Genomic DNA, 26,854 nt, shown 5'->3' with positions numbered 1-26,854 from the left:
CTTCATCTGCAACAAAACAACCACGTTTCATTCAGTGTCTGGACCAAAACGTCTGAAACATATTCAAGCATGGACCATTCAAAATCAGGTGTTCCATGCATGGGCAGATTTGTGCATCCCCAGTCAGAAAATTTTGAGGAGGCTGCGTTTTGGATGACAAAATTGACTGGGGAACTTGAAAATTGACTAGAGCCCATGGTGTTTGGTAATTGGCTCCCAACTTGCATTAAAAGTGGCTCAGAAAAGATTTATATTTTATTTTTTAAAAACAATTTTCCAAACAAATTGTGGAATGGTCAGAGGTGGAAAATGTTTGAACCGTTGGAAGTCTGCTGTTGTACTGATCCAGATTGATACCTTTACACATTACTTTAATGTCAGATGGGAAAAGCTTCTAATAGAACTTAATAAATGCTAAAAGCTTTTCTTTCATTGCCCAGTCTCTCTCCTGTTTGCAGAGGTCAGTTATTCTAGAAAATTCCTCACACAAAATGGAAGGAAGCATTATGAAACGATCTTTAAAATGCAAAGGACTTTCTGCATTTTTTGCTGCAGCAGATTAACCCAGTTCTCCCTCCATAGGTCTGCTTTAGATGGTTGACTATTGGCTTACTATTTAAAAGAAAATAAGCAAAAAAAAATGGGTCCGAATTTCAATTTAAATAAAGAAACATAGCATTGGGCTTCAAAGCATAATTTTTTGTCACTTAAGAGATTGTTCTCGCCTTCCCAATAGGACTCTCCCTTATGTGAGGGAGAAATATAAGAAAATAAATTTTATGAAAAATTTCTCCAGTCAGTGAAAATAAAAAGCGCAACCAATTTCTCTATTCAAATAAAAAGAACAGCTTTGTTTTTTAGAAGATAAAACAATGTGTTTCTTAGTGCTTTATATTTGGTAATTAATTATAATCCTTTGTCATAGAAATGAAAAAAAGTAGACCCAGGAGCATCATCTTCTGCAAACTATATTTAGGATTTATGCTCGTATTTTAAGAAGGGTATTTTATATACTTAGTGTTGTGTGAATAAAAAAAGTAAATAAAACAACCACATTTCTTTTGTGATCCTAGAAGAGGAGCACATCCATTTGCAGGAGTGGGTACATAAAAGTACAACAAATTTATCAATTATGGCACTGTCAAACTTCGCTTAAGTACTTATACAACATCACAACAACAGCTATTTTGTTTCCTCTCATAGAAGGATCTTTTGGATCCAGCCAAGAGCTTAAATTTATTTAACAAAATAGCATCTCCAAATAAGATAACCAGAACATAAAATTAATGAAATTTCACTTAATACAACATGATATGACTTATTGTTATGAACAGTGAAATTTACAAAATGAATATATTTTTGATACAAGTTTTTGAAATAAAATCTTTTCTTGGTAAACAGTGGTGTTCCCATGATTGTTTTATAAAATGTGAAGCAGTAAGGAAAAAAAGCACTTTTTATTTTAGCTTACTAGTTTTAGTGGATTTTTTTTGGTAAAATATTTGAACTTGAAACCTTTGGGTTTTTTTCACACTATGTTAAAATATACTTATCAACAGTACATATGTGTAATTGTTTTTTTTTTCTTTTTAAATGTTTCCTTTTCAGAAAAAAATAATGATTTAGGAAAGGCTGAAGCTGTTTGGACTAAAATGCAGGAAGAAAACATTGTTCCCCGTTCAAGAACTTTGCATTTGCTAGGACAAATTTTTAAAGTTAATAATCAGAAAATTCCATTTACTGCACCTCAGGTAAATTAGATTCAGTGTTTTTATGATGAAATAGCTACATTAGAATAACTCTTTAATTAGATAATAAGTGGATATTATCTATTTAGAAAAATAAAGACACATATTTGTTTCTTTTAAAGAATTGGTATGAAAGCGATGATGATTCTACACCAATTGGCTTGTCATTTCCTCAGCAAACAAATCAAGTTAATGAAAAAATAAACCAATTTTGCAGAAATGGTAAACACAAAGGTAAATCAGTTTTGGCTTCTTAAACCTTTGTTGAAGATATGATTAACTTTTTCTGTATGATGTTCTATGAACAAACAAACTGAAATCTTTAGTGCCAGAATATATATGTGTGTGTGTGTGTGTGTGTGTGTGTGTGTGTGTGTGTGTGTGTGTGTTACCTGAATCTGCTGTACTATTTTTATGACTTTATTACTATTCTAACTTTGTTACTGTTTTAATTGTAAAATCTAACAAGATACCAGTATCTTGTTATACTGGGATGATAGTATATTAAGATGGGGGAAATGCCACTCCCAAACAAGAGAACAGCAGGATAGAAATACTCTAGAGATCATGAGGCTGTAGTTTCTCTTGCTATATCTGTCGTTTCTGGAGCCTGTTTCCTGTAGACAAAACAATTAATTCATTGTCCCTAAGGAATTTGGAAGGGACATGAGTTAACCGGCCATGATGGATCCCTTCTGGACAGATAGCCTAGAATTTTCAGCTAGATGAGTGTCACCTACTATGGCCGCCGGAGGGCAGTTATGGCTGAAGAACTGGTACAAAGATTTTATCTGCTTTGGTGCTCATATTGGGCCCATTCAAGGATGGAAAACTGGAGAAGCCCTAGAGACTTAAGCTGTATCCCTGTCGAAAAAAAGTTATGAAAGGAAGACTAGGAGGACTTCAAGTTACTTCTGTCATTCCTTTAGTTCTTACAATTCTAGTTCCTACTATTCAAACCATGCTGGGGGAATAGAGACTTCTGAACAAGCTGCAGCAGTTCCAGTAAGAATGGACATTGTTTCATCCCATCCAGCAAAGAGGAGGAGCAAAGATGGGTGTCTTAGCCTCAGTTACCTGAATTTGAAAGACTGACTCATGAAACTTGTTAGTCTTTAGGATCATATGACAACCTATGTAGATTTGGTATCATGGGCAAGAATCCATTCCTTCTGTCTCCAGTGGATATTCTTCCCTTTCAGGGTGGATGAAATCCTGTATGAAACTAGAGTGTGAGCTAGGGGTATTTATTGAATTGCCACATAATCAAGATCTTTATTAAATATTACCAACTTAACCCATCCATCTTAGCTAAAGAAACATTCAGTAAGAGAGTGGTGCAGAAAGTAGTTCCTATAGAGTTAAGCTCCTTTAATAGAAGTTAAGCTCTCCCAAACAGTTTTAAGTTTGTTCCACTATCAAATGTTTTAATTCTGTTGTAGGAAAGCAGTGTGTTACTCTTATCATGAAAGATCATTTTCTTCACTGAACATCCAGCTACCCTTCAGCTACCTTCCATGAATATCAAGAGGGAAAGAAATGTCCCAGGGCCTGTCTATACCTGCAGCCAATTTAACATATTTTAGTCACATATATTTATTCCTAATCTCTAAAGTGTTCCATTTTTGGAAGGAGGAATGCTTGGAGTGGAACTGACATATTAGCCCTTTTGCCTCTTACTCAATATAATTGATTAGGCTTTTTTAATACTAGAGTATTTTGTTGCTGATGAGATATTAAGTAAAACACCCCAGGAAGCATGCCAGCTAGCCTGGCTTCATGTTTTTTCGTTAATCTCGACTGCTGATGATGACCTATTTTACCTTTAAGAATAACATAATATAGGATGTGCATCTGTCTGGCAAGTACATGTAGTGTAAGTTCTGTCTCACCTATTCTTCATTCAGTTTTCTGGATATATTTTCAAAACTAAGCAGAATTCCACTAGATATTAAAGGCATATACAAGCACTTTTATGTGTAATACTGTATTCTGATGATTAAAATGACTTTCTAAAGTAAAGTATTGAACAGTGGTGGGGGTTTAGATATGTAACGGGTTTTTTTAGAGCAAATTAATGTTTTTGTTGGGACATTCACACCTTAATCTTGTTCAGAAAAGTAAATGATTGAAAAGTATACTTCCCTTTTCCTCCTTAGCTTCCTCTTCTTTTAATGTCTTTTGATTGTCAGTTTTTGTGAATGTGTGAAATAAAACCATTAATCAGTCAGATAAATGCTGTTGTAGTATATTTATAAATGGTATGTTTCTATGTAAACCTTGTAAGCAAATAATTTCATCTCTCAAAAGTAGAAAGATTGCTAATATTTCCTAAAGATATCTGGGATAAATATTAACCATTGTGACTATCACAAGAATCAGGAATTACCTTAAAATTGAATGTAGAGTATTCTTAAATGAGTAGCATTGCAGTGATTTGATAGTGATTTGAAAAGGGCTGTTGTAACTGGCTAAGGCATAACTTGTTCCTCATTTGTGGCAGTAATTCCTCTCCCCCCTTTTAGTATGAAGACAAATTTAAGTTGCTAAAAATTAAGTAGAAATTAGATTTTTATTGGACACTAAAACAGCTCTTAAATGTAGCTTTGAACTCAGAAAGAAGAGCAGAGAAACGGGTTTGTTTCATGTGCTGTTATAAAGAAGAGATGAACATTTTACTATGCCACTTCAATAAACGCTGACACATTTATTGTTTTTTAAATTCTTTTGCAGAGGCATACAGGCTTTTTCAAATGGCAAAGGATGTACTTAATGTCAGTTGTTACAACAATCTTATCAAAGCATTGCTCAGCCATGGTTCTCTTTCAGAAGCAATGGAAGTAAAAAAAGTGTAAGTCTTTTTATGTACGCATCTGTCTTTACCAGTTATGGGTCATTTTTCATGTACATTATTTCATACTTTGCCTGTTGTTTAAGGACAGTGTAATGTACTAGACTTTCCACCACTGCATCAAAAAAGTTGACATTCTCAAGTCATCTTGGTTAATAGTCCATCATGACTGAGTCACACATTTGGTACACTTAGCAATTTAACAAATGTGCACATTATCAAAACACCAAACACTTCATATGTGTAGGTGGTCCTGGGGTCTCAAGACCAGACAACAAATATAGCAAATGTTCTCTTGACAGAATCATATGAATAGGAATAAACGTCATTTAGTGCATCGGACAGCTTTGCTTCATGCATAAAATCCCCAGTATGGAAGAGAGATCTGAATATGCAACTGTGCCACACATTGCTTCAATTGCTTGAATCTCTGAAAAAAACTTTCTTGAAATAGACTTATTAGTGTCTGGATTGATTTTATATCGATAGTGAGAAAGAGAGATTACATACAGAAGATTGTCTGTGTGGCCAGGATCTCCAACTGAAATCTGATCCTCTGCACTGTAGAAATAGTGGTGGGTATCAGCTGTGAATATTAAGACTGTTAGAAAAACGAATTATCTTTAAACTTAGCTTACATTATAATCAAGAACGAGAGAGAAGTTTTAAATCAGAAGACTGTTGAAAGGGTAGTTTATTAGACTCAGATTATTATAACAAAAACAACAATAATAGAATTAAATAGCTACTAGAAAACAAACCTGAGATATTTATATACTCAAAAAACAGAGATTTATCTTAAGTAATTAATATACAGAAACACAAAATTGCCAACAGGTTGATTAACTTTTTCAAAAAAAAATAGTCTGCTAGAAAGAAAGGTGAACATGAACAGAAAACAGTTAAAGCAAGATTTAAATTGTGAACTAATTAAAATTATACTGAAATTGTTTAAAATAAAATAATAGAGAAAGTTAAAATTAACTTCAGTATTTAACCCTAAAATCTTACCCTGTATTTGGCTATACTTGGACATATTGCACAACTAGGAATAAAATGGTTACTAGTAAACAAACACAAGATTAATGTGCATTAGCTTTAGCTTTTACAGTCGTTTCCAGTTGTCCTTCCCAAATGCATGGGGAAAAATTGGAACCTTTCTCTTGTACTTCAGCTAATTCTGCTTTAGCATAATTTAGCACCGTATGTCAAATCTTAGCAAAGCTGTTTATTTTTTGTTATTATTATATTTTTATTTATTCATTCATTTTATATCCTGCCTTTATTATTTGTATAAATAATTCAGTTGGTGAACATACCTAATATTCTTTCTTCTTCCTATTATTTTAACATTCAAGTAAGAACAAAAACAGCTTGGGTTATGAAAAATAACCTGTTTCAAGAAAACAAAATAAAAATTATCCATGGTCTTCTCTTCACTGATATTCTAGAGAAAGAGAGAGTTGAGAGACAGCATACTAGATTTATATATCTAATGCTCAGCTAAATCATACTTTACCATTGCATCCAAAATGGATTGCAGTATAGATACTAATCCAGAAAATAAAGAACAGAGAAACACAGAGATAATTTTAACCAAATGGCAGCCTTATGTAACAGGAGAGGGTCTAATATAAAACCTGCTTACCTTGCTACATTGTACATTAATTTTGATTTATAGGATATACCTACATTAGGTGTCAAAACAGAATTTTCAGGGTTGCTTGGTAAATTGCAAACATAAATCATTAGGACTGCTTTTCGTTACATTGACAAAGGTTAACACTTTGGGGGAAAATTTAGGCAGGGCAATATATCAGAACACAATACATTTTACATAGTCTATTACCAGCAAACAAAAAATACTAAAATAAAAAAAATGTGGTAATCCAAGTGAAATACAATATGAAAGGAGAATTCCAAGATCAGGTTATTTTGAAAGGAGAGTTCTGCCTAGCTTACAGTATGGAAGAAATAATAAGGCATTACTTTCTTTTTTCTACCTGTAAGGCTAGATATTTTTTAATCAATTTCTGATAGATAAACTGGAAATACTGAATATTAATGCCTTTATAGAAAAATATTTTATTTTTATTTTGTTCAGCGTAAAGATCTTGATGAAATTTAACTAGTTTTAAAATAGAAATGTAATAATTTTGAAATAAGGGATTAAGTCTGTAATAATAGCACTTATTTAATTGCACTAAAGATTGGAAGATTGGGGAAAGTAAATCCTTTGTTATATGTCATTTATGGTTCTGTGCATGAGTTTTTGACTTACAGGTTTTGACAGATGGGGCCAAAGGAAAAAAAAAGAGCAATGAGGGCTTAGGCAGAGATTAAGCAGAAAATCCTGAGGGTCCAGAGGCTGAAAGTGACTGAGAGGAAGGTCATATTACGAACTTACCAGAGGATTTTCTTGAGATTGGGGAGAATAATTTAGCAATGACTCTGTTTACTTCCTAATCCGCTCAGTTCATAAATTCAGAAAGGTGGGCTCTTCTGTTGCTTCTCACAAGATGATCCCTCTGGTTTATCCTGACTGTTGATACAACAAATGTCAGTCTTGTATTTACTTCTCTCTGGGGGAATTTTCAGAGTAAAGTCTATATTTAATTATGTGGGGACCATTTAAAGCCATGGACATGAAAATAGAAAAAGGGTTTTCTGATCAGCGTGTTAGAAGTATTTTTTTTCCAAAAGGACTTAAATATTAGTAAAGCTAATTTCTTCTTGCAATTTCTGGTAAGTGAAGTTGATCATTTTTGTTTTGTTTTTGCCTTTTAAAATACTGAATTAATGAATGATGCAGTTTAGTTTTAGGACAGCAGAGTAATGCATATTTTTTTTAATCCTGCATATGTCTAGATGACAAAAAATTGAAAATTAAATCAACCAAATTATACAGAGCTGGTTCATATAATATCCCTTTGATTTGTATTTAAAATATACCGTGCTGAAAATAAATGTTTCATTTTTTTATTGCAGGAAGAATGGTTTTACATTTTATAATTATGGTGACTGTTTTAAAAAGAAGAACAAAGTATCCCGCTTAGGATACAGCAGAACAATAGTGGGCATGCAGTTATTTTCGTCATGTAATATGTCAGCATTCAAGAATCTGAACCGATTGTTTAAAAAAATCTTGTACTTTGTTTCTTTTGTTGCTCATTTCCAACTTTGTCATCTGTCAGAATGCACAAAAAAATTATCCTTCTATAACCATTGACAGGATAACACAAAAGCTGTCTCCAGGTCGATATTTTGCAGCAATATTTTTAACATACGAACAGTAGTTTTTATAATTTCACCTTGGTGCTCAACCATTTATTATCGTATCAGAAGCATGTCAGTAATTCCTTTCTAAATGTCTGCTTCTTTTAGCGCTGAGAACCACATCAAGGGCTTCGTGCTGAACGATGCTGCCAGCAGCCTCCTCATCTTAACGCAAGTTAGGCGGGATTATTTGAAAGGTATGTCACAATGCTTGACCTTTACGTCACATTAATGCCTCTGCAGATTTTTCTTGTAACGCCCTTCGAATACTTGGATAAAGGAGTCCATTTAGCAAATTACCTGCTTATCAAGCGCCTTTTGTGGTAGCTGAGAGACGTAAATTACTGTACATGCATTTATAATACAGCTTGAATATGAATGTACTTGTCATTTGACCACTTAGTCCAGTTTCCGTTCCATTTAACACAAGATGGGTTTTCTTAAGATGAATCACAGCTCTTCAGACATGCAAAATTTGTGTTCCAGAACGAGAAAAAGTACAGGCTTTCAAATGCGTTAAAATTCACAGCACAATTCATTTTGCTTTGAAAATTAACATACCTTAGAGCATCTGAAACAATTCCCAGCAGTTTCTTCCTGCACATTGTGTTGATAGCACCAGATATCAAGTGAGTTAAATTGAGTGTTAAATGTTTATAATACTGATTTTTTAAAAACTTAATTGATTACTTTTAACAGTTCTCAATGCCAGCAGTAATAAAACATACATTGTCCTTCTGTACTCTTTGTAAACTTACTTTGCATGGTAACAGCAGTACTGGCTAAACAGTTTAAATACTTGTGAATGCAGCAGTGAACAATTTTAATGTTATTCTATATTCATTTATTTGAGTCTAGTTTAGGTTCATCTTGAACATCTGCCTTCAGAATCTACTGGTTTTCACATAGCGAGAAGGGCAGTCAGGTTTAGGATCACAAACTGAACTTGGACAAATTCCATGTTTATACCATAGTTGTTACATATTGCCACTGAAAATGTCTTTTGTGTTTTTCATCATATGCTTAAATGCATTTTTTCCATAGTTTATTTCATTTTAATCCAAGTTTAGCAAATGGCCTTCTTAAAGGTAGGAGGACTATTGCTAAATCATATAGTTTCATGAATTCTCTGAAGAATATATCTTAGTTTAAATATGTTGGGGTTGGATAATCTGTAGCCAATAACAATATACAGTTATTGGCTTAATTAAAGAGTCCTCTTTAAGTTCAGATCTCTGATAAGAATTGCCTGTCCTTTAGCAGTCTATGAAGTGGGAAGAAGTGAAGGTGTCTGAAACAGCATAGAAAGAAAGATTACTTGGAGATGAAAAAAATGTAGGAAGAACTGTGGGTGGCCTGTTCATATTTTGCTTTGGCCCTACTTATGTTCTGCTTAAGCTCCATGTGGTTCCCAAGTGATTATCCCCAGGGAATCTCTTCAACAGAAATAATTGCCCATCAATCAGCTGCCATGACCCTATAATGCCAGACATGATATCCTGAATCTCAAAGTATTCAGAAGTCACTGGGAGAATAGCTTCTCCTCTCGTGTCTTCCCTTTAGACCAGTATTTAAGCAAAATTTCTACAGCACAGCAAGATATCTTGCTGTTCTCTCATAATTTCCTTTTTTGGCTCCCTCTTGGACAGCAGCTAAAGGATGCAGTAAAAGATTGCTGGTAGATAGACAGGGACTTCCTGCTTCAAGCTATTGGACGAACTTCTTTGCTTTTATTTGACCTCTTGATTTCTACAGATGTGTCTGCTTCCCTTCCCTTCCTTTCCCTTTTCCCTTTCTCTTGCTGGATATCCTTCTGGCTTGCTCTCAACAATACCTAATGAAACACTTGCAAATCTTGATATCATTTTCTCAATGCTGAGTGCATCAATCTCTGTTTCTCTTTGCTGTGCTTTATTTAGCCAATTTTTGATTATTTAAAGTAGATCAGGGAAGCTAGGATAAAAATTGAACAACTGAAATTGGATGGATTCTATATTTTAAAAATACTTAATATGATTGCTGATGTGATCTACCTAGACCAGGGATACTACAGTAAAGGTAATTCGTGCCTTGATTGTTCCCAGTTGGCCTACTGCAATGCATGGCTCCACATTGTAGCAGCTACAATTGGCACAAAACTGGATGGGTTATTTGTGTCACACAAAAAGAACGCTAATTGTGCAGTCACTGCACTGGTTTCAAATTTGGCTTCTAAGCCCAAATCAAAGTGCTGGTTACTATCTCTAAAGCTCTTTATACTGCAATAAAGAGAATAATATCAGGCATCACCTTCCTGAAACTGAGTCTGACCGCTCCATTCCTCCAAAGAGCCTGTTGCAGGTCTCCATCCTCAGAGGATTTACTGACATGGGTCCAGCAACAGCCCACTCTGTAGCAGCCTCCATCTTATGGAGCACTCTCTTCTGGAGATACAGGTGGCCTCTAATTTATAGACTTACAAAACCTAGCCAGAGTAATACTGACCCAGCAGGTGCTTGGCCTTAAGTTAATTTCATACAGTAGTGGTGCAATATGTTGGTTTTGTATTGATTGTTTTTATTGCTTGCATGGGATTGTAATAAATCATAAACTTAATTTTAACAAAAGCCATGTGGGCCTTAGAAGTATTCTGTACAATTTTGGGGGTGGTGAATTATGGGATATGTTTGTATTTGTTGCACTTACTGAGTGCATCAGAATTTTTAATAGGAAAATTAATACATAGCTGTTGTGACTAAAATAGGGAGAATTATGACCTTGGTCAATAATACATACAAATCAGATGTGGATACATTTTTAGTCTAAATTATAGTCATTAATTTTCATTAAGAAAATAGTCACATTTTTATAGTGAAACTTTTATTTTTCTGGATCTCCATTTAGGGCGCTTAAGGTGCAACTTTTTTTTTAAAGATTTCATCTCCAGATATTTATCTGAAGCAGTCTAAACAATTTTTACATCTTTTCTCTAATTATATAATTTATGTCTTTACTGAAATGACATAGGTTAGCATAAAAATATCAGTTATATAATGATACATTACTTCAGTTAGACTTAATAGTGATATGAATGGGAACTGCTCCTCCTTATTCCAACTTCAATGGTCCATTAAATCAAAGTTTTATTGGAAAAATAATGTTAGCCTTGAGATTCTGGAGACATATATATATATATATATATATATATATATATATATATATATATATATATATATATATAATCAAGAGAGTAAAGGAATTGAAATGGAAATGGGCCAGTCACATGGCAAGAAGAACTGATGGCAGGTGGATCAAGGCAATCATAGAATGGATCCCATTTGATAAAAAGCATCCACAAAAGAGACATAAAACAAGATGGATTGACAACATCAGCAAGAATTGTGGGCAAAAGAAAGCTCAGGACCGTGTTGGTTGGAAACATGCAGAAGAGGCTTTCATCTTGCAGTGGATAGGCCGTTAACTAATTAGAGGTAAAGAAGTAGTCTTGGAAATGTAGACCTCAAAATCTTACATGCAAGATATATGTAAAGGTTCCCCCGCACATGCGTGCTAGTCGTTTCCGACTCTAGGGGCCAGTGCTCATCTCCGTTTCAAAGCCGAAGACCCAGCGTTTGTCCAAGGACGTCTCCGTGGTCATGTGGTCGGCATGACTAGACGCCAAAGGCGCACGGAACGCTGTTACCTTCCCACCGTAGTGGCCCCTATTTTTCTACTTGCATTTTTACGTGCTTTCGAACTGCTAGGTTGGCAGAAGCTGGGACGAGTAACAGGCGCTCACTCTGTTACGTGGCACTCGGGATTCGACCCGCCAAACTGCCGACCTTCTGATCGACAAGCTCAGCGTCCTAACCCACTGAGCCACCGCGTTCCATACACACACACACACACACGCACAGGCATACATATATATATGATAATACATGTTCTTCATCTAATTATTAAAGTATTGATGAAAATATGTACGAGTGTATGCATGTGTGTATTCTAATACTATCTTTTCATTCCTGGTATCCATGTTTGTGTGTGTCTCTGTCTTTCTGTGTTTATACCCTAACCCATACATACACACATACATGAATCCAATTCCTCTTAGCTATGTCAATGTGGCTTGTGGGGAAAGGAGGATCAGAAGTTTAATTTTAATTTTTAATTATTTAGGATAGGTAAGCAAATGTGGTCATTTCATATTTTTAAAAGAATGTTCTGGGTGTTCTGAAAAAATAGATGCTGCACCTATTCATAATTGATTAGGATGGAGGCATGGCCAGGCACCAAACATCCATTAACTAGAGGGAAACTTTTGTGATTACTTCCCACCCTTTCTTTTTACCATAGGATGCTCTCTATGAATGTTTTTGCTTTCCTGTTTAGATATCTCACTGAATTTTCTCGTATTATTGTAACATACGAATGCAGCTTTTGATTAGTTATAAATGTGTTCCATACTCCTTTTCCCAAAGAAATTTGGAAGGAATGTTGGCAGAGTTTTATTTTTTCTACTGTTACTGTTAACTATAGTACCTATACCTGGGAATAAACCAAAAAGATTAGAATGTTTTGTTATATAGTGGTGAGTTTCATCATCAAAATTTGGTAGAATACATAATAAAGTGATGATATTGTTTTTCATGTTGCCATTTTCAATAGCTAATATCAAAAGTTGGACTGAAACCTATCATAGGTGAGGACTATTGATTTGTGAACCAGTGAACCCACCATTTTTTTGTGTTGAACCCTACCAAGATGGTAGTGCAGGTTCTAAAGATATCTTAGTGGTAAAAAAAACATAAAAATTACTTCTTAGACCATGGGTCAGCTTAGATCTAGAAAAATGGTGCTTGAGGAAGTAGTGTTATGCATGATGGCCCTCTGAAGCCGTTAACTAATTAGAGGTAAAGAAGTAGTCTTGGAAATGTAGACCTCAAAATCTTACATGCAAGATATATGTAAAGGTAAAGGTTCCCCCACACATATGTGCTAGTCATTTCCAACTCTAGGGGCCGGTGCTCATCTCCGTTTCAAAGCCGAAGAGCCAGCGTTTGTCCAAGGACGTCTCCGTGGTCATGTGGTCGGCATGACTAGACGGCAAAGGCGCACGGAACGCTGTTACCTTCCCACCGTAGTGGTCCCTATTTTCTACTTGCATTTTTACGTGCTTTCGAACTGCTAGGTTGGCAGAAGCTGGGACGAGTAACAGGCGCTCACTCTGTTACGCGGCACTCGGGATTCGACCCGCCAAACTGCCGACCTTCTGATCGACAAGCTCAGCGTCCTAACCCACTGACCCACCGCGTCCCTTAAAATATACATAGCAACATATAATAGCTTTTGGAAAACAGTCTAAAAAAATTAATAGGTTGAATTGGTAAGATTTTTCTTTCATTAATTAGATTTATGAGTATGCAATGTAATGTCAGAATCTACTGTTTTGAATAACATCTGTTTTTTTAATCTATTCAATAGAAGCAATGTCTTCCCTCAATACACTTCTTGGAAATGGTCAGATACCCAGTCAGCTAGCAATTATTCGGCTTGTTCAGGCATTCGGTCAGAAAGGAGATGAAGAGAGTATAAAGGAAATTGAGAAATTAATAGAACCCCTCCATGAGATTGTTAAATTCCCAAGAATGCTTTTCATCAACAATACTGCATTGGCTCGCATCAAAAAGTAAGTAACTCGATAATAGGTACCACTTCTTTGTACTAGTAGGGAATCAAGTTTATGGTGATCTTATTATCAATAACCTTTTCTTCATAATAGTTAAATGCTTGACTGGGCTAACACAGAAGATTCTTATCCTAGAAACAATGAATGTTGGAGTCTATTTAATGAAATGCAAAAACTGCAGATTATTAATGGATAAGTGAACTTGCAATACTATTGTGTCCAATTCTTGGAAGACTGCCTGGACAAATCTTTCTTGCAGTTTTCTTGGCAAGTTTTTTAAGAAGTGATTTGCCATTGCATCCTTCCTAGGGCTGAATGAAAATGACTGGCCCAAGGCCACCCCACTGTCTTCATGCCTAAGGCAGGACTAGAACTCATGGTCTCCTAGGTTCTAGCCTGACGTCTTAACTACTACACTAAACTGACTTTCATGTCTAACATACCTGTTTTTAAAATTCTGTCTACTTGAATGAAATGTTGATGTAAGCTAACTCTTGCTAACTCTCGTAATTCAAGCATAGTGCACACCTGTTTGTAGCAGTAAGCTTTACATGTGTGTTAAAATTGCTTTGCACTCCTGTGATAATGCAGAATAATAAAAGATTAGCCTAAAGATTGTGAGTACCTTAAAATAAATAATCACTTATTTGTCCAATGGAATGTTTGAAAGTTCTTTTCAGATAATAGAAGATTTGGGAACATAGTTCCCAACATAGTACATTCCAATTATACAGTCTCTCTTCTCTTTATAGTATTAGTACATAAATATCAACTGTATGTTTTCTGAAGTATACTGGCTTCATTGAATGGTTTCATAGTATTTATTTAATATTGAGTGTTGGCTTATATCTATAAAATCTTGTCTCTGCTTTATGCATTGAAGACATTTTAAATATACCAGTTAGCTGAAGCTTGTCCTATTTATTTCATTCTTCTGCTAGCCTCTCAAATAAATTTGGTTCTTTTCTCACAGTCAGTACTTTGGTAGAATATGCTATATTACAGATATGTATACCCCAGACATATATTGATGATAGTCCTAATGAAGACTGGCAAAGTATTTGAAAAGATATATAAATTTGGGTAGAAAGATCGAAGAACCATTTTAACAGTTTCATTTCCACGTTCATCCTTTCTGTTTCTGAACATGGATTAGCATCCTTCTAAGGAGAAATAAGCTTTACAAATTCTTAATAGTATCCAAAATCTTTCATTAAATCAATTTAAAAAACTAGTCTTTTGGAAATGCTGGAAGACTCCAACTTCTCTTTTAAACATCAGTTTAACATCAGGAAAGGTCCAAAGTACACATATAAGATTGGATCAGGTAGAAGAACATGGCAACAAACAATAGTACAAACCTTTTTGCCATTTTATAGCCCAGTTATCTATTTGCTGTAGTCCATTTTTATCAACCAATTCAGATATTATGTCAGCTGTCTGCAGGGAGAAAATATTGCTGCATTTAGAATCAGGTACCTTTCTAAATTAGCAGTTAACTATGAACTTTCACATGTCTTCCAGTATCTTAGGTATAATATTTGCCTAAGTATGTCCACATATTGTTGCAGACAGACTCTGAAGTCTACAACTCTTTAAAATCAAAGGGACAATAAGTTGTGTTTATTTCTTATGACTACAGTAGTTTTGTCATGTTGCCATTTCTGTTACACTAGAACAGGGGTAGGCAACCTTGGCTCTTTTATGACTCATAGTCTTCAACTCCCAGAATTCCTGAGCCAGCTGGCTCAGGAATTCTGGGAGTTGAAGTCCATGAGTCATAAAAGAGCCGAGGTTGCCTACCCCTGCACTAGAAAGTAAAAATATTAGAACAAAACCATTAAACCTATCCATGGGTAGGCATGGAACGACACGAAGTTGCAAATGATACACATTTATTATGATGAAAATGATGAGGCCTACATATTTGTGTCAGATATTGTGACATGAGTTCTATCCTTTCTGCAATGATATGATACACATCTTCATTTTGGCACCAGCCTGGTTGTTACAGACACTGGTGAGCATATCATATTTAATATAGTTGTGTCTACATCCAAAAAGGTAACTATGGAAAATTCAAGAAAGTATTTAATATTATAAACATGCTGTTTTCCCCGTATCTTTTGTTTTTTTGGATATTTTTAATTTTTAATTCCACATATTTCAAAGGTAACTAACCTACATGTTATTTTTTTCTGTTACCAAAAAAGTAATGTTATTCAATGGTAGAAAAGCTTATAGTTTATTTCTGAAGGAAATGGCGCCAGTACTGTTGTTATGCGCTGGGCCGTAAATGTGTTTCACTTTGTATTATAACAGTGTCTGCATGAGTGGAGTAATACTTTTAACATTGCTATTCTGTGTAATATTAATGTAGTAATAGAATAAAACATTCATGGACTTGCTTTATTGGCATATGAATTCTAATTCTAACTTAGCTAATGCAGCTTTTTACTTTCACCAGCAATAACTGCGATGCTGCCACAGAATACATTGAGGAGAAATTCATTTCTAGACAACTGACTGAAGATGCAAACCTATCCTTTGTATTCAGAAAATTGTTAGAAGACAAAGAGGAAACAGCTTTGGAAAAATGTAAGTGTGGCAAAAAAAAGTCTGCTGGTATCACCGTCTTACAAAAAACTTCAGAAAATTTGTAAATCTTTCCTATTTGGTCAGTTCTTGAAGCAGGCAGTTGTTTTAAGTCTTATATAGCTCATTTTGTGCTAATTTCAAAAGTAGCATCACTTAAAATGGAATTTTACCTGCAACAAACAGCCTAGGTGAATGTATTTCAAACTTGGCAACTTTTTAAGATGTGTGGACTTCTGGGCTAGGGAATTTTGGGGGTTGAAGTCTTATGCAGCCTAGAGTTGCCAAGTTTGAAAAACATTGAACTTTAGGTGATCACATTTACTAAATGCTGGGCTGCATGTTTCCTAGAACAGGATCGGACAGCAAGAGGTGTTTTGACATTAGAGGAGAAGCATCCCAAGTGATTTCTATGACAGCTGGGAAATAGAATTCTGAGATGAGATCTGCCCCGTAGCCTTTTCTCTCTGCCCAAAAGGAGGCAGTCTGAAATATATAATCCTATACTGTAGGATTGCGGTGCCAGGAGTTTTACTTCTTTATTGATGATAGGTGTTCATTTATACATTACTTTTGTTTTTCCCTCAGCCTTTCAACCTGAAGAGTACTCAAGGCAGCCAATAGACAAAAATTCAAAATCAAATGGAGCTATTTAAATATATATATTTTTTTAATGCACAGTTAAATTGATTATCAGTTCAGGTCAAAGGGTGAAATCACCACTTTTTATTTATTTATTTATTATTTATTTATTTATTTATTTATTTATTTATTTATTTTTTAGATTTGTAACATATTTTATTGTTTAACCATTTTATGTTATAAATCAATTCATATGCTGTAAATTAAAAAACAGCAAAAATTGATAAACTGCTATTAAAAACATTAAAATTACGGACCTGTACCCCATTTTCTTTCCCAACTTCAATGATTTCTCTTATATTAATAAGCCTTATTTTATTTTCTGCATATTTATTTATGCATTTGTTTTACAGTGAGTGCCATGACTGAAAGATTGGCAAATCAGTTTGGAATTTATAAGCCTGTTACAAACCTTTTCCTTCAGTACATAGAGCACGAAAGAGTGAATGATGCTGAGCTGCTTCTACAGGTAAGAATCTGCCAAAATCAAACATGAATCTAAAGGGGTGTGTGTGTGTGTGTGTGTGTGTGTGTGTGTGTGTGTGTAAAATAAAACATTCCATGGACAAGATATACTAAAGGTCTTATTATACACTGTATCCAGGTATTACACTGTGATTGTTCAGATAAATGTTTGGGGTTTTTTTTATTATTTTTTATATTTTTGGAGGCAGATGAAATGATTCTAAATCTCTGAAACAAAGGAACAAGTGCTCTTTAGAGTAATTTAATCTCAGGTTTATCCTAAATATGTCACCTTTTGAAGTATGTCCTGCATGTAGCATATTCTGCTTCTTTACAGACTTGTTATAAATGTCTGGGTCTGTTTTGCTGCAGAGCAGTGGGAGAAGGAGAGCGAAGGCTTGTGTTTTTTGATAAAGTATTTTCTGTCTCTGCTTAATGGAAAATTAAGATTAAAAACGCAGACAGTGAACATGGTTTACCATTAAACAACATTTTTCAAGCAAAAGTGGGGTTTTATTTTTCAAACAGTGATTTCCTTAGCTTTTGAATTGCTAAAGTACTAAAAGGGGTTTTGTTGGTTTTTTGTTTTTGTTTTTTTTTAAAGCAATTAATCTGTTAACTGACAAATGCAGTGAACCATATTCTCTCCCTTTTAGAATTGGCAGTCTTCAGGGAATGGGATGACCATGTTTGCGCTAGTTTAACAGGGCTAAATATAGAGCTGAGAAAAATGCAGAACAAACTGAGTGATAAGAGCTGGCACTGGGAATGTACACAAACAGGCTCCAGCAGACTGACTTTCCCAGCAGGTGGCAGTCAGAGAACCACAATGATCCAGCAAATTGTGGGCTTCGTGTAAGCTCCCTCTGTCAAACAGAAGCCTTCTTCCAGTATCTGATTAAAAAACCAGCATACTTTATATGCTTGTTCCTGCTTAGCTGCTAAATACCTTAAAAGGGAAATAGAAAGAAAAACACCCCCTCTCCTAATCAGAATGCTTTGCGGCATCTGGGGAGATTAGGCAATAGGACTGTGTGGTAAAAGAAGGCTTTTGTCTGTTGCTTATAAAATTAAAAGAACTTTAGTGCTTGGTCATCATCTGGTCATTGAAGAGTTCTGTTGCTTTTCAGTGGATCTCATTATCGTTATGAATAGCTTATCTAGAATGTTAAAATTGGTTTAATTTCTGCCCCAAGGAAATGACTTGGATTTGTTCATGGAAAATCAGTGAGCAGATTTGGAGTGGTGTTCTTAAAACATTTCTTGTTTTTTGAAGATGACTGGATAGTTAGCTACATATACATATTAGGACTGGGTTTTTTGTTTTGAGTTTTTATAAATATACGTGTAAAATATTTTTAGTTTCATTTAAAATTAATACAAATATTTCAATGTGTTATATTACTGATACTAAGGACTTGCCTAATGGCGCTCTCTCGCTCTCTCTCTCTCTCTCTCTCTCTCTCTCTCTCTCTCGCTCTCTCTCTCTCTCTCTCTATATATATATATATATATATATATATGTGTGTGTGTGTGTGTGTGTGTGTGTGTATTGCTCAAAAAAAATAAAGGGAACAGAAAATAAGACATCCTACTATTAAATACAGTACATTGTGTTGTTTAATTGTTCCCTTTATTTTTTGAGCAATACACACACACACACACACACACACACACAGCTTTGCACAAAGTTACTGTAATAGAATATCATTTGTCAGATTTACCAAAGCAGAATCTCTGGTTTACCTTTCTTCTCAAGGGACCTCTTTACTGTGTTAAGATTAAGAGAAAGGAAGAACCAAGCAACTTGTCTTAAGTCTTCCTCTCTCAGCATCCCAAATGCTGAGACTGAGGCATCATTTTTTTTTCTTTGTCCTCTTTTTGTTCTTCATAAATATATTCATGTTATGGTGGGCTACAAGTTGAATGCTATGGAAACTAATTAATAAGCTGTGCTTATTCTTTGTTACCTTTGCTCTCACCCAGTCCTTTACTTCAGGGGTCCCCAACCCCAGGTCTATGGACCAGTACTGGGCCATGGCATGTCAGCAACTGGTCCGCACAAACAAGCAAAAGCCCCACCCCCAGGATGCAGGCAGCACACAAAACCATGTGCCCTCCGGTCCATGGAAAAACCTCTCTCCATGGAACTGGTCCCTGGTGCCCAAAAGGTTGGGGGCCTTCATATTCTTAAAGGGTGAAGTGTGAGTCCTTTGAAGACAGCAATAAATATTGTCCAAATTAGTGAAAAATGCATTAAGAGATGGTATCAATATAGATCTTCTGTAACTAATTCCATATGGGAATTTTGAACAATATGTCTTAAGTTTCTCATCTCTTAGCGCTGACAGTTATAAAAGCTATGATAACTTTTTAAACTGCTTGCAATATGCCTCTTTGTCATTAACTTTAGTTTCAAGTTAAAAATATCACTTGCTTTCCCCCAAATTATGTGTAATCTTACATCTTTTAAAGGGTGGTTTTTTGTTTTTGTTTTTTGAAAAAAAATTGCTTGTTAGAAGTGGCTAACTCTGCCATAAAGACTACATATGGCATTTTTTATCTCTCAATTGGTGCACAGATTATAATTCTATTGTGGTCGTCCAGAATCATGTACATATACTATTACGGCTAATATTAATAAACTCAAGGATTTAGGACCATATTATGTGACTATCTCTCAAGGAAAGTGACCCATTTATTTCAATACGCAATGCACTATTTAACTAAGGCAGACATGTCAAACACAAGGCCTGGGGGCCGGATCCGGCCCACGAAGTGGTTTCATGCGACCCACAAAGCCATCCTGGAAACAGTGAGGGAACGGCCCCCACTGCCTTGGCCCTGGCCCAGAGACCCTCAGATCTGTCCCACTCCTGCCCAGGCCCCCATAGGCACCCTTGATGCGAACGATGTAGAGCTGGCCACGCCCACCCAGTAGGCCATACACACACTAGCCACGCCCACCCGGCCCCCTGAGGGCAACCGCAATGCTGATGTGGCCCTCAATGAAATTGAGTTTGGCACCCCTGAACTAAGGCATGGAATTAGAATCAGAAATATTTATTTTAAGATGCCCTTCATGAAATAGTCTCATATCCTAGATCAGTGATGGCGAACCTTTTAGAGATTGAGTGCCCAAACTGCAACCCAAAACCCACTTCCGTATCGTCAGGTGCCGGGTGGGTGTGGCCCATTGGGTGGGCATGGCTGCAGTGGTAACAGCAGACTGGGTGGGACTAAAATGTTCAATCAATTCCAACTTTGCGAAATCTTTTTTTTTCCTGCGAGAAGTTGAAATTGATTGATTAACCTTTTTTTTTGGCACACGGCAGAGGCCTAAAACGAAAAGGTTTTATAAAACCCAGCTGAAGGCCTAGGACTGGGGTAATGGCACGTATGCCCACAGAGAGGGCTCTGCGTGCCATCTGTGGCCTGTGTGCCATAGGTTCACCACCATGGTCCTAGATTGTGAATGAATGGTGGAGAAGAGGGATAGCATCCCTTGAATTGAAGAGCACATACCACTTCTATCACTACAGCTAAATATTGGTAACAAAATATAACAAAACTCAAAAACACATTTTCTGTGCTAGGTCTCTGACCATTACAGGTCTGGAGCCAAAAAAAGAAAAATAATGTTTTCCTGGTTTAATTTTCAAGTTTTCAAGAAACAAGAGAGAAATTTAAAAAGCAACAAATCAGACAATGTTTTAGTTTTATTGTCTGCTTTACTGTTTTTCTTTTCTCTCCCTCAATAGAATTTATGAGATGGGGCAGAGGCTTGATTTTTTTCGGGTCTGTCAAAAAAACTTTGAGTTTAACTTTTGTCTCTTGAGCAGTGGCTGTCTGTTGCAGAGAAAGCCTTTTATAAAATAGAGAGATTGAAATCAGTCCTTTTGTATGTGTAAGTGTAGGTAATTATACTTTAAAGAGAACTTGCTTTGTACATTTTAATTTTTATAAAGAAACGAGCAGTTATCTCTCTGACACCTTATTAAATGTATAATTAACCTTATGATCCCTGCCTCACTTGTGAATGCTTGGCAGAATAATTGGAGAATAGTCTTCCCCCCTTTCTTTCTTTCTTTTACAGTCCTAAATCTCTTTTCTGTGGATTATTAAGCCATTTCTTCTTTTTCTTCTCCCTTTGCAACAAACATAATGTTTATAATGCCAAGAGTACCGTTTGTCAGAAAAAGAAGAAAAAAATAAGTCTTAGAATCCCATGTATATTTCTTTCTCCAGGTTTTTAATAAGTAGTTGACCATTAAGGCCTTTAGTAATAATACATTATTGGCTATTGTGAACTTTTCTAATTGAAAGTTTTCACCTTGGTGTGTTTTATTTATCAAAATATTACAGTTAATTTGCTCATTTAATTTTCTTTCTTTTTTTTCCCCGCCTTCTCTCTTTCAAGAGAAACAAAGCAATAAGTGAACAAAGGAATTATATCATAGCTTTTATTATACAGAAATCCAGGACCAAAGGACAGGTATATAAACTTTTTTTAAAAAAAATAGAATGCAATTAGCATAGTGTTTCTAGCATCTTTACTTAATTGTGTTCTGATGTCAGCATTTGCATTGTTGAACATTTTCACAGGGATGTTAAGATTTTACTTTCTCAAGCCAAGAAGAGAAAAGAAAAAGGGAGATATTCCAATTTAATATAAACAGTGAATATCTTACCTTCTTTTGACTCTAAAGTTAATAAACATGCATGATTTACAACTTGAGTCACTGTAGTTTAGGGATAAAGCAGATAATCTGTATGCAGAGTGCCCCAGATTAAATCCTTAGCAGATAGATTTTGGAAAAATCTGTGGGAAACCCTGGAGAACTGCTTATAATAAATTATAATAATGGTACAAGGTGGTTTCCTGTATTTTTCCCCCTTGGTTTCTCTAATAAGCTGTCCAGATTGTGCTTTCTCTGCTAAAAGCATCTGTGGTTTCAAATAGCGCTTTTGTTCTTACTTAGCCCTAAATCTTTATGAAAGATGTTTCACTAATATATTCTGTGCCTGTAATTTTTCTAGAGCAAAAAGATCAAGACTTTATGGGACCTGATACCTGATTTCAAAGATCAAGAACTTCTGTCCCACTACCTCATGAAAAGCTACTGTAAGATTTAGTGTTTGGTTGTTTACATTTTGTGTACATATTTGCATTTTAATGTTATCCTTTGATGCAAATGCTATCAGCAATTAGATAATTTTTTAAATGGCTGTAACAAAATCATAAAGCTTAAAGTTGGAGGGGCTTTTGGAAAACTTTCAGAAGGTGGATTCTCTTTAAGACTGTTCCAGCTACTCCACTGGGAGGAAAGGAAGCACCACAAAGATGACAAATACCTATCACAAGTTGACATAAATTGATCTAGGTGTCCAGTGGGCTGTTGTAATGGCAGAGGTTCACAAACCTGCGCCTTGCATCATGTATTTCTTTCCTGCCTACTTGCACATACCAGTTTCAAAGTGCCATATTTTGTATTTAAAAGATTTTAGCCATATTTTGACAGTGATCTTTTTTTCACTGGAAAGCATTAGAATTCTCTGCTATCCCAGATAGTAAGTTACTGATATTCAGTTTCTAAACACACATACAGGATGATATACTTTCAGAAACATTGGGCGTTAATGATATTTTGGCATTTTTAAAAATGTAGCACCTCCTCATGAAAAAGAAATGTGGATGGGAGTTACAGGAGCTGAAACCCAGTGCATTTGGAGGTGAATCAGGGTTGCTTAAACTCCCCAGAGAGTGAGTTATACAAGTCAGACCTCCGGCAAAGGCAGCAAACCAATAGATAGTCATTCTGTTTTTCATTGAGACTAATTCTCTACAATCCTGTTCTCGATACATACGTATAGGTGGGTGGTGAGGTAGGAGAAGCTCTTTATACTGTTAGTCTTCCAGGAATAAAGAATTACTAAGAAAATGTCTCAGTTATGCGGTCCATTAAACATAATCTCATTATTCTTTCACACAATAGATACTTCCATTTTAAAGGAATGGGAAGTTAACAATTTCTATTATACCTTTATTAAACCATCACTTTCTGCAAATTCTGAAGCCTCCCACAGTTAGAAAGCGACTCTTCTACTTGCAGCTGTGAGTGGGGAGTTTCTTCCTGGCAAATGGAGGGATATGAGGCATACGCCTCCATGGAATATAAGCTTTTTAGTTAAGTAACTCCCTGTTGGAAAAGCAGATACCACAAGTGAAATGAAAATCAAATCAGTTCAGCATAATTTCCCAAAACACTGTTTAGTGTTTCTGTCATTCATTACACGAACGAAGCAGAGAAATGACAGTAAATGTTTTGCTGCACAAGCTCTGTAGGAAAACATAGAAATTAGTAGTGCTATGTTGGAGGTCAGAGTTGCAAAGACCTTTCTATAGAGCCTTTTTTTAAGGGCTCAGTTGCTTGAGGATGAAAACTTTGGTGCAAAAACAACCTCTGCTGTTTATGGTCAAAGCAGAAAGCCTTCTTTAGGAGTTTTATTATTTTTTGAATGGCAATCATTGACCAGGGTTGTAAATGTCTTCATCTCTTAACAAATCTTGATCTTATCAGTATCTAAAAGAATACAGTAGCACTCATTGCCACTGATACTGTTCTGACTGACTTGTGTTTTATGTTCTTAGAAACAGCCCTGTATAACGGGGGTGTCAAACTGGGAGGCTGGATGTGTCATGCACAGGCCACACCTACCCCGGTTCCGCAAAGGCAAAAAAGTCAATTATTTACAATTGACAAATTACAAATTATTTGGGTTTGCTTTTCCTTTTTAGACTTGGAAAAGGATGTAGTTTCATGTAAAGCTCTGTATGAAGAAATGAAAGCAAAAAATATGGACTTAAATGAGCTGTTTTTGAAACGTTTGGCAGTCCTTCTGAGAGAATACGGACAACCTGTTCCTTTCACTGAACCTCCTGTGAGTGCTTACTGATTTTCAGGAAAAAAAAATCTCTGTGCTTGAAATTTAATAAGACTTGCCATGTTTAATTTTGCTCAGATTGAGAACGCTTATTTTTTTACTGTGTGATTACATTAGTGGGAGAACAGAAACGTGGAGGGTCTGTATTTTTAAGCCAAAGGCTCAAGCTCAGGTGTGGGTTTACCACACATTTGCAGAATATTTCACCTTTAAATGATTACTGCATGCTTTAATGTAGAATAAGATCTAATGTCAACTGATTACTACATACAGTCCTCAGTTAACAACCATTCATTCAGTTACAAAGTATTACTTACAAGCACTCCTCGAAATTCCCACTATTCCAGCACCCCTGCAGTCTCATAATTGTGATCCAGGCACATCCAGAGTGCTGCCACCAAGGTCACGCCTAGAGTGGTTGCAGTATCCTGCGGTCACCAGTTGTGAACTCCCCTACTGGCTTCCCCAAAAGCAAAGTTGGCAAGTGGTTCCCATTCCTTCCACTTTTTGTTCTGAGGAGCCTGGCTACGGAACACACAATCCCAGTGACCCACAGCACATACTGTACCCCACACGCCGTAGCACAGACTTGGGCTGTGCCCATGTTGCACCCCAGCAGCCACCTGGGTACATCCTTCCACACCTGGCACCCTGGCCTGTTGACACTTGCACAATGTGGCAGGTGTCACCAGGACACCCTCCTGTACCCGGCAAGGATCCACTCCTGGCCTAGCTGTACTCATGCCGCCATGGCCACTGACTCCCCACTGGCCTGCTTGTGAGCCGTCCAAGACCGCCAGCTTCCCAATTGGCTTTGTTTTTGAAATTCAGCAGGAGGTTGCAAGGAGGTGTCCTCCATGATAGCAATGGGGACTGCCAGGATTGCTAACACTAAACTGCGGTTGTGATGTCACACTTTACGACCACATGACTTCACAGTGGAAATTCTGGTCCCAATTTTTTAAGCAAGGACTACTTATACTTTATAAATCTTTTTTATGAGCTTTTGTATGACCTTTCTGCCATTAAACAAATCACTGCTGTTTTTAAGTGAATCATATGGTCATTAAGCAAATCCATTTTCCCCTATTGACTTTACTCGTCAGAAGCCAGCTAGGAAGGTTGCAAATGGTGATCACATGACCTTTGGACCCTGCAGCCATCGTAAGGTACATGCCAGTTGCCAAGTACCCAAATTTTGCTCACATGACCATGGGGTGCTGTGACAGTCCTAAGTTCAAGGGCTGGTCCTAAGTCACTCTTTGCAGTGCCATTGTGACTTTGAATATTGCCAACCAAATGGTTGTAATTTATTGCAGAGTAGCAATACTCTGTATACAATACAATACCCTTAGATTTTTAATATCATTGACATTAGAATAGATATATCAGATATCCTGTTAAAGAGAAGGTCTGGAGATTTGATACGAAAATTGCTTGGATATGTGTTAAAATATGGCTTCTCACTTCACTGTCTTGCCTTTTTGTTTCTTGCTTTTTTTTTTACTGTAGGAAAGCTTCACATTCTACGCACAGAAGTTAAGGACTGAAAAGGAATCACATTCATCAGATGACGATTAACTTGTTTATATATTAGCTTCTGTTAGAAATACTGTGATTATTGTAAAAGGGCCTGTTTTAAATTCTGTGCTATTGCCGGAGAGAAAATAAACGATGAAAAATAGGACTTTTTGTGTAATAACTGACTTCTATACCATTACAGATTTACAATAGTTTTAGCCTGAAGATTGCTTTTGCTGCTAACAAAAAATACATGTAGAAGAGTTATATTTATGAAGTGTATATATCACTGTTTCTTCATTTCTTCTGGTCTGCATTCATTTTGCTACCTACCCTTAGCACATCTATTTCAGTAAAATTCATAGAATAAAGTTGTGCATGTATGTATGATTGGTTTAAAAAACAAAAACAAGAAGAGTAGTTGGATTATAAGTAAGGGGAAATCAGCACAAAAAATGAAGTTGGTAACCATAATGGGTGACAAACAGCTATAGTCAGCCAACAGAAAGAGTTGTAATTTTTCCAAAATCCTTCTGATCCCTAAAATCTCTTCCTAAATATCTTTTGATTGAGTTTCCAGTCTTTTCTCACGTGAAAATGGGGTAAAATAAGGATACTTCTGTTGCTAGATTTAACTGCAGCAATTAGATTTCAGATTTCTGTTCCTCTTTCAGACTTCAGAATTTGCTCAGATTCCAAAACCATGAATAGTCCTCATTCTCACCAGTATTATATTGTATATATTTCCTTGAAAATTTTAGCTTCTTTTTAGAAAATCTGCAAACTTCATTAATGGTCATTGTACTAATACAAAGCTCTGTAGTTATTTTTACTTTACGGATACAGCATAACAATTAGAAAATTGTGAGATGGACAGTTATATAAATCAAATAAATAATCAGGAATAATTGACTTTAGCCAGTGTTTCCATTGTCTGTCAAGCTTTGGACAAATTACTGCTTTATCTAAGAAATTTAGATGTAGTACATTTTTCATTAGTGGTACCAGTGTCATAGGTTTGCATTGTTAACTTTTTTATACTCACAGCATGGAGTATTTTTCTGTACTGTTTTGTTTCATTACGCTTTGTTATCAGAGGCACATTAATGGTGCATTGTCCTGAGCATGCTTAAAATGTTGAAC

The 26,854-nt window shown here is 35.8% G+C and overlaps 1 protein-coding gene across 2 annotated transcripts in view; it reads left to right on the top strand.

Annotated features, from left to right (window-relative positions):
* The window catches only part of LRPPRC (leucine rich pentatricopeptide repeat containing), a 97,991-nt gene extending 72,119 nt beyond the window's left edge, over nucleotides 1-25,872 (top strand). For both annotated transcript variants that reach the window (XM_081312979.1, XM_081312978.1), the window contains exons 27-37: nucleotides 1,609-1,751; nucleotides 1,871-1,982; nucleotides 4,482-4,599; nucleotides 7,984-8,072; nucleotides 13,339-13,543; nucleotides 16,011-16,141; nucleotides 17,134-17,249; nucleotides 21,666-21,740; nucleotides 22,286-22,370; nucleotides 24,045-24,187; nucleotides 25,703-25,872. In XM_081312979.1, coding sequence (XP_081169105.1) covers nucleotides 1,609-1,751; nucleotides 1,871-1,982; nucleotides 4,482-4,599; nucleotides 7,984-8,072; nucleotides 13,339-13,543; nucleotides 16,011-16,141; nucleotides 17,134-17,249; nucleotides 21,666-21,740; nucleotides 22,286-22,370; nucleotides 24,045-24,187; nucleotides 25,703-25,771 — 1,286 coding nt within the window. In that variant the 3' untranslated portion in view covers nucleotides 25,772-25,872. The remainder of the gene's footprint in view (nucleotides 1-1,608; nucleotides 1,752-1,870; nucleotides 1,983-4,481; nucleotides 4,600-7,983; nucleotides 8,073-13,338; nucleotides 13,544-16,010; nucleotides 16,142-17,133; nucleotides 17,250-21,665; nucleotides 21,741-22,285; nucleotides 22,371-24,044; nucleotides 24,188-25,702) is intronic.
* The last annotated feature ends 982 nt before the right edge of the window (nucleotides 25,873-26,854 follow it).

This window comes from Vipera berus (assembly GCF_964194415.1).
Source record: "Vipera berus genome assembly, chromosome: 1".
In the NCBI taxonomy this organism is placed as follows: domain Eukaryota; kingdom Metazoa; phylum Chordata; class Lepidosauria; order Squamata; family Viperidae; genus Vipera; species Vipera berus.
The sequence above is the reverse complement of the archived record's forward strand: the minus strand, read 5'-3'. Positions and strand labels throughout refer to the sequence as shown.